The sequence below is a fragment of the Dermochelys coriacea genome, chromosome 7 (genome assembly GCF_009764565.3).
Source record: "Dermochelys coriacea isolate rDerCor1 chromosome 7, rDerCor1.pri.v4, whole genome shotgun sequence".
Lineage (NCBI taxonomy): Eukaryota > Metazoa > Chordata > Testudines > Dermochelyidae > Dermochelys > Dermochelys coriacea.
Genome location: NC_050074.1, coordinates 49,712,127 through 49,725,983, shown reverse-complemented (window position 1 = coordinate 49,725,983; position 13,857 = coordinate 49,712,127). Strand labels below are relative to the sequence as shown.

The following is a 13,857-nucleotide window of genomic DNA, read 5'->3' as shown; positions in this document are numbered from 1 at the left end:
CTTAGCGAAACTGAAGTTCTGCCTGGTCTCCCTTGCTTCCATCATCCCCTGCCTGGATCCAGGAGACTGGTACTCCACAAGGCCGTTAGCAGACAGAGGGGAGGAACGATATCTCTGCAAAGGTTATGAGCTACTGAATATATTCATCCTATTTGTATGCATGTGTCATTTTGTATTCAAAGTTATGAATATTGGCTGTGTACTTTGATTTTAAGTAGCTTTAGTAAGGCATTTGGTCAGCTTCTTTAGAAAGGAATTTGCAAGTTAAGTGCCCAATCAAGTGCACCTGACAAACAAATAAAACAGCCCAAACATTTACTTTGGCTTAAAAATCTTTCTTTTTCCTTTTAATCTCATGAGTTTGGAACATTTAAACTTGGCCATACTAATGGAAGGGAATGGCCATAGCTGGATTTAATGCCATTATGCTGCTGTTGCTACACAGCCCTGGAGCTTGGTAAAATGTGACTTTAACCTATGCTGTTTCATGGAGGTGGTGAAAGAGCTTTGGAGAGGGGAGTGGTGGTGATGCAATAAAATACACATGACAGCAGAAATGTCAAGGATTGTGGTATTGTCCCCCCAGTGTTTCTGAAGCCTGGTCACTCAGGCTATGTCCGGCTGCTTTTTCATATCCACATCCCCCTCCTAGTATAGAGGTAGGAGGGATGAGCTAGTAGGTGGGGCAATGGCTCTAGAACTTGAGACCTGGGTTCAGTTCCTGGCCAATCCAGAGTCCCTGCCTGCCTGTGGATGAGTCCCTTAACCTAAGTTGGGCCTCAGTTTCCCCTTGTAAAATGGGGACAATACTACTTTAGCTCCCATAGGCATTTTGAGGCTAAAATTCACTATTGAATGACGGTCTCAGACACCGGAGTGAGGAGGGCTATAACATCCAACCCTGATATTCTATGAACAGGAGATCATTTCTCCTCGTGAGTTTGCTGGAGACTGGGGCCTTCTCAAAATGAACATAGCTCTTGCTTTGCAAACCCCCCAGTAGAATGACAACAAGATGACTCACACAACCAGGGCCTGACAAGCTACTACATTCTCTCTTCCGGTACTGTATTTATTGTTCTCCCTGCAGCTTCCTCGGTTTTTTGGGGGAGGGGAATAGCCAAAGAAGATTTGCTGTGTATGAAATCTATAGGCTCTGCAGGTTTTATTATCTAGCTCCCATACAGCTGAATTTAAGCAGCCTACAGCGATTTCTCCCTGGGGGAGACAGGAAGCCAGAAGGCTTATTTCCAGCTGTTTTTCCTAACTCCATCCCCCAATCCATGGTTGCTAATGCCACTGCACACGTCCCCCCAAACCCACAGCTGCTGTGCACAGCACTGACTGTTTTCGGGGTGCCCAGGAACGCGTGGGGGCAGCTAGCTGAGTATTTTCCTATATGGGGTGTGCCAGCCTGCTGGAAGGAGCATAGGCTGCTGCAGTGGTTTCTCTGCTCCATGTACGTGCACAGAAAGGGAGGGGCACTGCCCTACTCTGCAGGTACTGAGTGGTGGGGCTCACAAGCTGGGGTGGGCACAGCACTGGGAAAGGAGGGGGCACACATTCCCCCCGCCCGCACCTGACGGCCCATGCATTTCTCTCCCCCTCCCCCCAACACTTCCCTTCTGTGGCTCTGGTGGCACGTTTCCTGCCCCCTGCAGTGCAGTACTGGCGCTGACCGGCAAGCGGACACCAGAAGGTTCCCGGCATGCAATGCTCCGCCTCGCCGCACTGCAGGCTGGGACCTGTAGTCTCGCCTTTGCCTTCGTGGCACAGGGATGGCTGCCAGCTTCCTTGTGCGCAGCTTGGGCAATAGGCGCGGCCTCTGGCAGGCGGCTCCCAGGGTGAATAGCCCCGTGCCCTGGCCTCAGGCCCCACTATAGCTCGCCACTGCCCTGGGGCAAGAAGGAGCAAAGGGCCACATTGTTGGGCCCTTGCCACCTGGCATCGGGCAGCGAGCTCTGGGTAGGGCTAAGCGTGCCAGGGTAGAGCAGAGGGCAGGGGCGAGTTGCTAACACAGCTGTGGTCTTGTCCGCTTTGCTGCTCCGCAAACTGTGCCTGGCCCTGGCGGGTTACCGACAGACCGCCCCAGTACGGAGCTCACACCGGGCTGCAGTTTCCTGGCCTCTCCCTTCACCGACTGCTCTCGTGGTGCCCCAACCCCGTGTCGCGGGTGGCCCTCACCCTGCAAATTCCGGTCTTGCCCAGACTTCATGTGTAATGGAAGAGGAGCTGGGCTAAAGCAATATATTTAAATCCATAACTGATGCGCCAAGCCAGAAGTGCCCGGCTCGGCCCCGGCACAAATCAAGCACTGGGCGGGTAGACCCCTCTAGCCTCCGCAGCCTTCCAGGGCGCCGCGTGCCCTGTTGGTGGCCATCCAGTGGCCAGCCTGGTGGGGGTTGGTGGTACGGGGCAGGAGGGGACCCAGGGAGCTCGGTAGGGGGGAGCGAGATCCCGGGGAACAGGCTAGGGGCTGCGGCCCTTCGGGCTCGGTTGCGAACGGGTCTCCCCAGGGAGCCTCCAGCAGCAAATCTGGGACGGGGCCAGACTTCCACCCGCCGGCACTACAGTTCCCAGCATGGCGTGCGGCTGAGGGGGACTGCGCCCGCGCAGCTGCTGGAAGCTTCCAGGCGGCCGGCGCGGTGCATTGTGGGCAGGAGGCAGTGAGCTTCCTGGGCGCCATTTTACGGAGCGGCAGAGCTTGTGAGTCGGTGAGTGTGGGTAGCCCGGTCCTGAGAGCCCCCTATCACATCACGGCCTGGCAGGGCCTCCCCTCTCCCCGGCCCGCGCGTTTGCGGAGCGCCTCCGCCCCCCAGTCCCGCGCGCTAGTCCGTAGCGCCTCCCCCGACCCTTGTCCCGCGCGCTCCCGGGCTCCGTAGGTCTCGCGCATCGCTCTTGGGCGCCCTCCGTGCGCGCGGCCTGACGCTAGTTCTTCTTTGTCCCCTAGGCTGATCGTCTGTGGGCCGGGCTGGGAGGCTCGCTGGCCGTGGGACCATGGGCTCCGATAAACGGTAGGTAGTGTCCTCCTCGCGGGAGAGCGGTCGGTGGTGCCCGATGAGCTCCCCCTCTCCGCCCTGAACGTGGGGCCGCGGAGGGCAGGCACTGGGAGTCCGCCGCCGAGCAGCCGCCCAGGCCGCTGGCAGCTCTCCGAGCCGGGCCCATCCCCACGAGCACAGCGATGGTGAATGAGATCTAAATCCGCTAGTTTATGGGGCAGCCCGTGGCCACCCTTCTGCTCGCTTTAGGGCTTAAGCAGGACTTATTCTCACGCCGATACGTAGGGAAATGCACTTGTTATAGGACAGTGTTCCTCCGCCCCTAGGGATTCACGAGAGGAGCAGGTCACAAGCCAGTGAGAATTTTATTACAATCTAAAGCAAAGAAAATTGCTCCCTCAAAAGGAGAGAAGCCTGTTAACAGAATTATCTGTTAAATTGGTACTAGTTTGGCATTGGTTTCTTCTGTGTGGGCTATTAGGAGGGAAGTCTCTAGCGGTGTTTAAAAAAAAAAAAGCCAGCTACTGGTGCTGGAGAGAGTGTGACTATAATAATCTTGATACACGGTGGGGTTCTAGAGGAGCACATTATGGGGCAGGGTTAGTGGTGAATACAGCTCAATAACTGGATCCAGTAGTCTTAAGGAACCATTAGGGTGTCTTAAGTTTTCAAATCAATAAGACCTTTTGAGAATACTCTTAGTAGCAGCTTTGATTAATTAGGAATTCGAAAAAGAAAACATCCTCCACTTAGTATAATAATTTAGCCACTACTGCTTAAAATGTCAGATGATGTGGACCCTCCACATTCCCTGTACATGTGGGTTGGAGGAAAACAGCTCGGGAGAAGCAGTCAGTGCCACCAAAATAATTTAAATCACTCACTGGCAGCGAACTTGCTCTTCTCTCCGAGGGAAGTAATAAAAATAGTATCAACTCTTGTATTTGAAAAGTAGTCTCCAGTTGATGTGACTGGTTTATATCCAAGTATCATGTTTTAACCTGATGAATATTTTTCTGCTAAAAGCCTTAGCTTGAATGTATTTTTGGATTTCAGATCTCTCATCTGAGCGATCCTTTTTACCTGTTCTATTGAGGCTTGGTGACCTATACAAGATTGTTTATCTAAAAAGTTTATTAGAAAAATAGCAAAACAGAGCTTATCATAGTTGTTTGGAAGAGACCTGTTAGGTTGCCTAATAACCTATTTCTGTCAATGCATTTCTCATCTGTATATTTTGTTACACACATTCTTCAGTTTACACATTACTGCACTTCCACATAATGTGTACACTAGTATACTCTCCAGACTTGCAAGAGCTTTTCATCCAAGTTTGACCATTGTGTTATTGAATGACATGATGCTACGAAATGGAGGAGTGGGTGGTAGTTGATTCATTTTTGGCAGTGTTGTATCTTATTTGGTTAATTTTGAACTGATAACGCTAAAATTTCCTGAGCTGACACAGATGATATGGTATTGAAAGTAAACTGAACCATGGCATTTCTCTGAATTGCTGCTTTTCCCTGAGAGAGAATTCTCAAACTGAACAAACCTCCCTTTTGCAGTGTGAGTAGGACTGAACGGAGTGGAAGGTACGGCTCTATCATAGATAGAGAGGATCGGGATGATCGGGACTCTAGAAGCAGGCGAAGGGATTCTGATTACAAGAGATCCAGTGAGGAGCGCAGGAGCGAGAGATATGACGACTGCCGGGACTATGACAGCCGGGACTACGACAGCCCTGAGGTAAGTGAAAACATTTGCATTCACTCAGGCTGTGAGTGAATTTTGTAATAGTGTTCTGATAACACAGTAATCAGCATTGTATAGATCTTGCCACTTGTCTATATAATCAATGAAATGTCTTGCCATTGCAACTACTAATCAGATATACAAGTAATTTAAGTGTCTTAGTTGGGTATTTTCTGTTTGGCTAAGAGTCCAAGGTACCTGACAATAGAAAATACAACACAATTCTACCTTCCTGTAAACAGGCAAAAATTGAGGATCCATTAGTAACATATCTAGTAAACAATTAGTGATGAAATGTACTGACCTGAAAAGTTGTTGAGCATCCAATTACTTCAAAATTTGGAACCCTAAATATAACAACACATTCTTCTTGATTTCCTGGCAAAACTGGTCGGTTCACTTTTATGGAGAAGGCATTATGAGATGATAGAAACCAAATCTGGTTTTAAACAACCACTTCAGAGCATCCCTGAGGTTTCCAGTACAGTTTTTATTAGTAGTGTAAGACCCACTCTCCTCAGGAATGGAATTTCACTGGTTACTTAAGATTCATTTCTTATTGTTTCTTTGGAATTACCGTCTGATTGCAAATTAAAGCTTCAGATCTGCTGGAGCTTGTTCCAGTTTTGTTAGGATTTCTTCTTTTTCCATATTGGGTGATAAGCTTTCTCCATTAGCAGTGTGCATGTTTGCTAATCTGGATATTCCCTCACCAGAGGGACAGGGAGAGGGAGCGTGAGAGACGGAATAGTGATAAATCAGAAGATGGGTACCATTCTGATGGTGACTATGGAGAGCATGACTACAGGAATGATATTAATGATGAGAAAGAAAGCAAGACCATCATGTTGCGTGGCCTTCCTATCACTGTTACCGAAAACGATGTAAGTATCCAAAGAAAATGGCTTTGCTTACCTAGGCTACCAAGAGATCCAAATCGGTTTGGTTTACTTATGTCTAAGGCTAAGATTTTTGTCATGGTAATTTTAATAAGTCATGGGCAATAAACAAAAATTCACATAAGCTGTGATCTGTCTGTGGCTCTAGCTGCTGTGGCTCCACTGTTTCTCCTGCCACTTTGGTGGCTGGGAGCTGTGGGGTTCCCCCTCTACCCACGGCAGCTGGGAGCTGCAGGGTAACCATATTTCCCAAGGAGAAAACGGGACACCCCCAGCAGCTCGCCTGAGGGCCCCCCTCTTCCCCTGTGCAAGGCTATCACCCTTTGCTGGAGCTCTGAGGAGGGCCCCCTCAGGAGTCTGTCACTTGTCACTGGAATCTTGCAGGGGGCCCCTGCTGGCTGCCAGCTCCAGAGTCCAGCAGCCCCTGGGGATGAAGCAGAGAATGTCAAGGAGGTCACGTGACATCTATGACATAAACTTAGCCTTACTTATGCCATATTAAAGATATAATTTATCACTGCTTCTTTTCTGAAGGTTGCAAAGATAACAATTGTCTTGAAGGGCTGGTTAATATTTCCATTATTAACCTGGGATTTTGAAGGTGTTTAAACTGTAGCTGTTTTATATTAAATAAGTGGAAGGGTCAGTTAAGGCCATGTGTGCCTTTTTAAAATAGAACTATCTAAAAATAAGCCTTTTGCATGTGGTTAGTAGCCATCCCTGGCTAAGGCATGGAAAAGATACTATTAAGTAACTACTTACAGGGCTAATTCTGCTTATTTTTCTTTATTTACTTTAACATAAATTTAGGGAAGAGATAGCTGACATAGATTTCCCCCCCCCCCCGCCCCCCCCCGGGGACAAAATATGGATTTTTTTTTTTCTGTTTTGATGGAGGCTGAAGATAATGTATTGGCTGTTTTACACCAATTTACTTATCTTCTCAGCCTGTTAAGATATCTCTGCGCCAGCATAATCTGTCAGAACAGCTGTTGGAGTGGTAAAATGGCTGCCATAATGCTGATGGGAGTACAAGTGGGCTTGGTAGCTAGATTTTTTTTTTTTTCCCCTTGGGGAGCCTTTACAGTGTTCATGCAAATTCCAATAGTCTTTGGAGGTGATTAGTTATCAGTGTTTTTATCTCTTCTGTTTCTGCCAGGTTGGCTGGGTAACCAAAATAATCTAATCCTAAAAATAAAAGGAGTACTTGTGGCACCTTAGAGACTAACAAATTTATTTGAGCATAAGCTTTCGTGATGCATTTATCCGATGAAGTGAGCTGTAGCTCACAAAAGCTTATGCTCAAATAAATTTGTTAGTCTCTAAGGTGCCACAAGTACTCCTTTTCTTTTTGCGAATACAGACTAACACGGCTGCTACTCTGAAACCAATCTAATCCTAATACCTGTTAAAATAATACCAAACCCACAAAAGTAGAACTGTTTATATTTGATTTTTAACTGGACTGCATCTGTAATTCTGAACCGTTTCAGAGTAGCCACCATGTTAGTCTGTATTCGCAAAAAGAAAAGGAGTACTTGTGGCACCTTGGAGACTAACAAATTTATTAGAGCATAAGCTTTCATGAGCTACAGCTCACTTCATTGGATGCATTCTGAAGAGTCCGTTCTAGTAATGTCTCCCTGGATTATTAAAACCAAGATTTTGTGTGTGTGCCACTCTTACAATTTAAATTTTTTGCGTTTTACTTAGCTGGGAAAGTAGTGACTAGCCAGCCCAGTTTATTTTCTGATTTTTATGCACTAGTCTGATGCTATAGTGGTTGTTTCATACAAAGCATACATATACTCACATCCAAACTAAACAGTTCATTTTATAAAATTTCAGTAAATGCTTTTATTTAAGTTTTTGATGTTTATTTTATTGAAATCCTGAGTATCGGGCATAAATGGTGTGTAAAATTGCTACTTGTTCTGAGGCATTTAAATGGATTTAGCTGAGCTGTATTACTTGAACAGTTTTTAAATATTGATTTGTATGCCTGCTAACAGCTAAAATGACAGTAGTGTAGTTTCTTTGAATAATGTTGAGTCATTTAGGATCAGAATTTAATTTGAACAAATCTTTAATGTGTAAGTAGGGCTTTTAATTTATGTACCAGATAGTCATATTTTGTTTTGAGTTTGCACTTTCCAAAATGCAACAACTACTGCTATACAAATTTGCAGCCTTTCCCTTGTGGTTAGGGAAGACAGTTGCAATGGCTGTCTTTATTTGTTTGTTTTTTTTTCTTTGGCATGTTGTTGTATGTAAAAGTAGCTCCAAAGGACACCACTGTCAACAATAGTCAACCATGGGTCAGTTTGACTTGCAAAGCTACAGGATGGCCATGTACTGCCTTTGTGCTTTGTTGATCAAATCTGCCTTTGGGTTTCCCTGTACTGTAAGGGCTGTTCTTGAGCTGTTGCATATCTTCTTTTTGAGCCACGTTGGGATTTTTCTTCTGCTTTTAATACGTTTTCTAACGTTTCTGCCAATAGTGACCTTTTTCTTCACCCTTCTGGGGAACTTCTTACTAATCTGATGTTTTTTCATCTTTCTCGTTGGGCACCTCTGGAGCTTTAAGCAGGTTAAGTACAGTTGAGGAAGTGGTGCCTTATTAACCTGTTAGCCTTGTTCTTTGATGTTAGTATTCTGCACAGATCCCTTTCCTCCCCTTGAGAGAATGTGAAGAGAGTAGGTCAAAAAGAGAGGGTGGCTGCAAGCAGAGTTCCGTATTTATATAAATACCCTTCAGTCTTCTGGGTTTGAGAGGAAGGGAGGCAGGTCTAGCGATTTTGCAGACAAGAGTATCGTAGATTATATCTTGGATTGCAGATTCCTGGGGGCAGAGACAGTCGTCTTGCTCATACAGCATCTGGCTCCATGAAGTCCTGGTCCATGACTGGATCTCCTCGACACTACTTAAATACAAATAAGGGGAGAACTGGTTGGGTGTAGTAAGTAGTTCCTACACAGAGGTGGTACTTTTCTCTCAGTTCAGTGTAAAGTAAATTCACAAATGTGATTTTGCACAATGATTCTCATTCAGAGTAAATATTTGAGATGGAAGGCTGCAAATCAGTTTACAGTGAGAAAAAGGATATTTGTCAAGATTTGAATCTTAACTGTCTGTTATGACTAAACTCCATATAGATTCGAGAGCTTATCGAGTCCTTCGAAGGCCCTCAGCCTGCAGATGTGAGGCTGATGAAGAGAAAGACAGGTGAGTGCTCTAATATGGCTGTTGGTGCCATTTTCCTCTCCCCTCACCCCCAGACACACAAGAACATCCAGAATTACCCCAAATCTGCAAGCACACAAAACCAAAATAAAAGGTTTGCCATGGCTAAGGAATGTGGCCTTTTGATAGATTTTAGATAGCTGAAGAACACTGTAAAAGACCTCTGTCTTCAGGGATTTTTGTTAAAAGGTATCGGTAAGTAACACTAGCATAAACCCATTTGACAGTTATGTAGTCTGTTGCATGGTTACCTTTAAACATGGATTCAAATCAAGCAAAATGTAGCCAGTTAAGGCAGCTTGATTCCTTGCCATGGCAAAATAAGCAGATCCCAGCAGTTGACGTCGCATTTGTAAAGCTGCTTTATCATGACGTAATGAAGCAGTTGGAGAGAGATTCACCTGTTTTAAAGGAACTGACTAACACAAGTATCCCGTCTATATCTGAATGCTGTCTCTAGGTGTAAGCCGTGGTTTCGCCTTCGTGGAGTTTTATCACTTTCAAGATGCTACCAGCTGGATGGAAGCCAATCAGGTTGCTTCACTCACCAAGTCTAGATATTCCTGAAAATGGAACAAGTCTGTACAGTTTAAAAAAAAAAAGAAAAAGAAAAGGAATAAACAAAAGGTGGAAGGAGTGGTTTGTTCCAAAACAGTGACTTAAAAGAATAAAGGCTTTGTATATATTAAAATTAGTAACAGTGGAACAAGGATAGTATTAGGAGAAAAATAATCGGCTATACTGAACTACCCCTTGTTAAACAAATGGGCATAAACCACTCCTTTAATTGTGTGCTGGTGTTTTAATTATATAGTACAGTTCTAATTGGCTCTTAAAACTCTTACCCAGACCAGTCTTCTGAAACATCTTTCTTTATTCCCACCTGACATTTCCCATATCACTGTTGCCATACAAAGTACCAGACCTTTCAAAAGGAGTGCAGTAGTAACGTTGAATATCTGCATCACTGGTACTAGCCATGAAGGCATGGACATTTGATTGTAAACTGACAGACCCTAGTTCCCTCTCTAGTGGGGGAACTCTTTATTGGAGTCCATTCAAATCATGGGACCTGCTAAAGGCCTCGAAGCTCAGTTCTCTCAAAGTGATATTGTGTATTTCTGACCTCTTTTCCTGAGAATAATAGGAGCTGAAAACCAGAATAGATCGTCTGTTAAAAGTTCATTCCATTTTACAATTAAGTTTTCCTATTACACTGCACATGAATGGGAACGTTTAGTTCTGCTGCATTTTGATATTGGTTATCAGTCCTTGCAGCAAAATTCATCAAATTGCTCTCCTCACATTAAGTCAAAATATAATGAGAGCTCTGTTTGTGTGGTTAGAAAACCATTAAAGTTAAAAGGGAGGCACACGTAATGTTATAGTCCTTTATTTTTAACACTTAAGAAAATTAAATTCATGTTGGATTTTGAGACTTCTTGTGTCAGTAATCAGAAATCGCAACATGCAGCCTCCTAGAGTAGAGTATCATGCATTTCATATCATAGCCCCACAGCCACAAAACGTTCAAGTCATATTTTCCTGACATAATGTCCATTGCTTGCAGCCTATGCACCAGAACTACTGGTGGCAAGAAATTAACTTTAGCAAAAAAAAAATTTTTTAAATCATCCCAGTTTTAATGTATACAAAGCTGTGTTAATGTATAATTTATTGAGACGGATACAATCCAGATTCACTCCGAAAGAACCAGAGCCACCCTAGCATTAGGGAAAAAAGTAGTTGAGACTCCCCAGTGGCCCTGCTGCTGACTGTTAGACGAAAAGATGATGTATTTTAAAAATGCGAGCATCTTTGTTTCATATGTGTGCATATCCAGCGAGTACTGGGCCCTCCAATCCTCCCTTCTGCCCACAGGGCAAGATTAGCTTTCTCTTGTCTAGCAGTACAGAACTTGAGCCCTGTTCATGTGCTATACCCTAGATCTGTCAGACCCTGTTATCAAAAAGACTGGTCCTGATGTTTCTTTAGTGCCTGTATAATAAAGCTTAACCCTCATTTAAAAAAAAAAAAAAAAGTTTTTCAGTTGAATAAATAGTCTGGGGTTTGGCCCATGCTACCTCAACATATGTCCCCAGGGCCACACTTAAAGAGGCAGCTGAATTAACTGTTAAGTTGTAAGCCTGTAAATGGCCATACTTTGAAAGTGCACTCTGTATACATAGGGATCAGAAATGATGGAAGCTCAGAACCTTGGCTGCTGAAATAGATTAAAACTCCCAGTCCCTTTGTAATGTCACACTCTTGACTGAGAGGACACTGATGAAAGCAGTATGATCTCTTCTTACTCCTTGGAGAACTTTACTCGCAGTCTAGTTACTCATTTTGAAGAGAGTTCCTGGCTGTCTGAATGAAGAACACAAACCTCTTACGCAGGCTTTCACATGAACTGGTGCATTAGTCAAAGGCATCCATTTTGAACTATGTTTCAGTTGATGGCATTTATAATCCAACTTCTTAGAAGTCTAAGCAGGGTCTCTTTGGGAAAATTACTGTATTTCCAAGGGACGCATCCTGAAGAAGGCACTTGAGGGGGGAAAAAAAGATTCAAAATGCTATCATTTAAAGCTGTAGGTGTTTGGAGTAGGGTAAGAAGTGAAGCAGTAAGGATACGGTTAAAAAGCTGCTCAGTGGTATACCAGAAGTAGAAATACTTGGGTGCAAGAAACTCCTAAAATCTGGCGATACTGAATGCAGCAGGTTTAGGACTCTGTCTCCTTCGAGACACTTCCTTGTTCCATGTCAGCGTTTAGTATTTGACAGCTTGGTCAACACTCCCTGATTCCGTTTACCTTTATTCCACATCCCATTCTCTTACTGCCCACGTCCTCCTCTCTGCAGGATTGGATGGGCAGAGTGTAGGTGGCGGTGGTTGGTCCTCCACATCCTCCCCATATGTTGTCCATTTAATTCAGGAGCACTGATTCCTCCGAAGTGTGCTCTGCCATGGGAAAATGGACACGTGTGCCTCGATCCAGGGATAACTTAAACCTGCTTTTCTTGCAGAAAAAACTGGTGATTCAAGGGAAGCAGATTGCAATGCACTACAGCAACCCGAGGCCTAAATTTGAAGATTGGCTTTGTAACAAGGTAAGATGCATGGTTTCTGCAAAGAGTTCTAATCAACATTGGGGTTCTGTTCTGTTTACCACTGTTAATGATATGGGAAAAGAGGTATATTAACCTTGCAGATGTTGCCAATTCATGTGAGATCAGATGATACTAAGGAACAAAATAAGATTAAAATGTGTCATCTCTGGGGCCAAATAAAACGAAACATAGATCAAATGAAAGGGAGGTGCTCAGTCAAGAGAGACCTGGAGTGACATGGACAGCAATTCACAGATTTTGGCCAGAAGGGACTACTATAAAGTGACCTTCATACACAGGCCATGGAATTTCACCCAGCAGCTCTTGCATTGAGTCTGGTAACCTGTGGCTGAACTGGAGTGTGTCTTTCAGAAAGGCATCCAATCTTGATCTAGGATTTTTGGTTGAGTATCTTGTCATAGGATTGAGATGAGCTAATGGGACTCTCATCTGACATCAGATTTAAGAAATCGTCAGCTGAATTCCATATTTCTCTACTATAGTAGAGGTTGAGTGCTAATGTAGGATATGACTGCCCTAACCCAGTACTGAATTACTATTCAATAGTAAATATTCTCATGTTCTTTGTTGAGCCCAAAGTGGAAATGATCCAGCAAGAACAAAAACCGGATTGCTCTGTCCATATTGCTTCCCAGCCTTGTACCCCCACTTTAATAAAACACTATTTAAAGGGGGTATGAGCATGACTAGATCTCTGGCCCGCAGGCAGGATGCTGTAACTGAGCAGCCTCCAGGGTCACACGTTTGGCAGCATGGCATTTCATGGCACTAAAGAAAGCTTCCATTCATATTTATCTTGTTCCAAGTTGCATGACAAGTAGCATACAGTTTAAATAATGTGTTTAAGACATAGGTCACTAAACTAAATTTGACGTGTTGGTAGTGGTAGCCGATCTGTCTAAGCAGCAGTTACAGTATTCCAGTCTCTCTAATGCTGATGTAACTTTCTATGATGCTTGTGTAAATAACAAGTCTTAAAATGGTAATCTGCAGGCCAGACTTCATTGATCCCACCCATATGGGAGCTACTCTGATGCTCCTTCGCAGCAAGATGCCTGCCTTGAGCAGGCTAGGGTAGGCTCAAATGCCAGCTTTTAATGGAGAAACTAAACTTTCAGATCTTTCTGTTGCAACATGTTAGTGTCCCCAAAGAACCATTCTGATCTCTCTGGGGAGCTCAGTGGACCCATCTTTGAAACTCAAAATGCTTTGTCTGTTGTCTACCCTCAGCAGTGTTGAGATGGGTTGATTCCATACAAGCTTTACATCACTCTAGCTTGTTTCTTGCCTCTTACAGAAAAGTTGTTCTCAGCTTTCTCTGGCAGTTATACAAGTTAACCACATGGAGACCTGGGTTGTACCAGCCAGTACTTGCTGCCTCTCATTTACCTGTGTGTGCTGTAATCTGCAGTGGAGACTGGGCTGCCCAAGGCCAAGCTGCCAAAACTCCATGGCTAATCAAACCATGTCTAGTTAATCAGGAAGTAAGCAATAGTAGCACATTGTGGCCTACCAGAGAGGGATGGCTTAGCATGACAGTCATGAGCCTGTAAAAGTAGTACATGGATATTTTACGTGTCTGGGATCATAAATTGGAGGCTATCAAATAACTGAGTAATTTAATTTAAGATAGAATCACCTGTTAACTGCTGCTGTTCCAATACTTTGTGGCGTAGCAGCTGTGATGCATCTTAAATCTAATCTGGCATGTTCAGTCTCTCTGACTATAGCATCATAATGAAGATGTACAGTACATCATATGGATATTGCATAGCATGCCAGATAAGGTATGAATTCTGTAAAATCTCAGTTCAATTGTTTTGTC

The 13,857-nt window shown here is 44.3% G+C and overlaps 1 protein-coding gene across 5 annotated transcripts in view; it reads left to right on the top strand.

Moving 5' to 3' along the window:
• RBM5 (RNA binding motif protein 5) overlaps window positions 1-13,857 on the top strand; it is a 40,742-nt gene that overhangs the window by 14,726 nt on the left and 12,159 nt on the right. For 2 of the 5 annotated variants that reach the window (XM_038408592.2, XM_043518367.1), the window contains exons 1-7: window positions 1,786-2,714; window positions 2,951-3,014; window positions 4,568-4,748; window positions 5,471-5,638; window positions 8,810-8,879; window positions 9,358-9,431; window positions 11,928-12,011. In XM_038408592.2, coding sequence (XP_038264520.1) covers window positions 2,998-3,014; window positions 4,568-4,748; window positions 5,471-5,638; window positions 8,810-8,879; window positions 9,358-9,431; window positions 11,928-12,011 — 594 coding nt within the window. In that variant the 5' untranslated portion in view covers window positions 1,786-2,714; window positions 2,951-2,997. Of the gene's footprint in view, window positions 1-1,785; window positions 2,715-2,950; window positions 3,015-4,567; window positions 4,749-5,470; window positions 5,639-8,809; window positions 8,880-9,357; window positions 9,432-11,927; window positions 12,012-13,857 lie in introns of those variants that run through there. The other 3 variants (XM_043518368.1, XM_043518369.1, XM_043518370.1) reach the window with 3 other exon arrangements.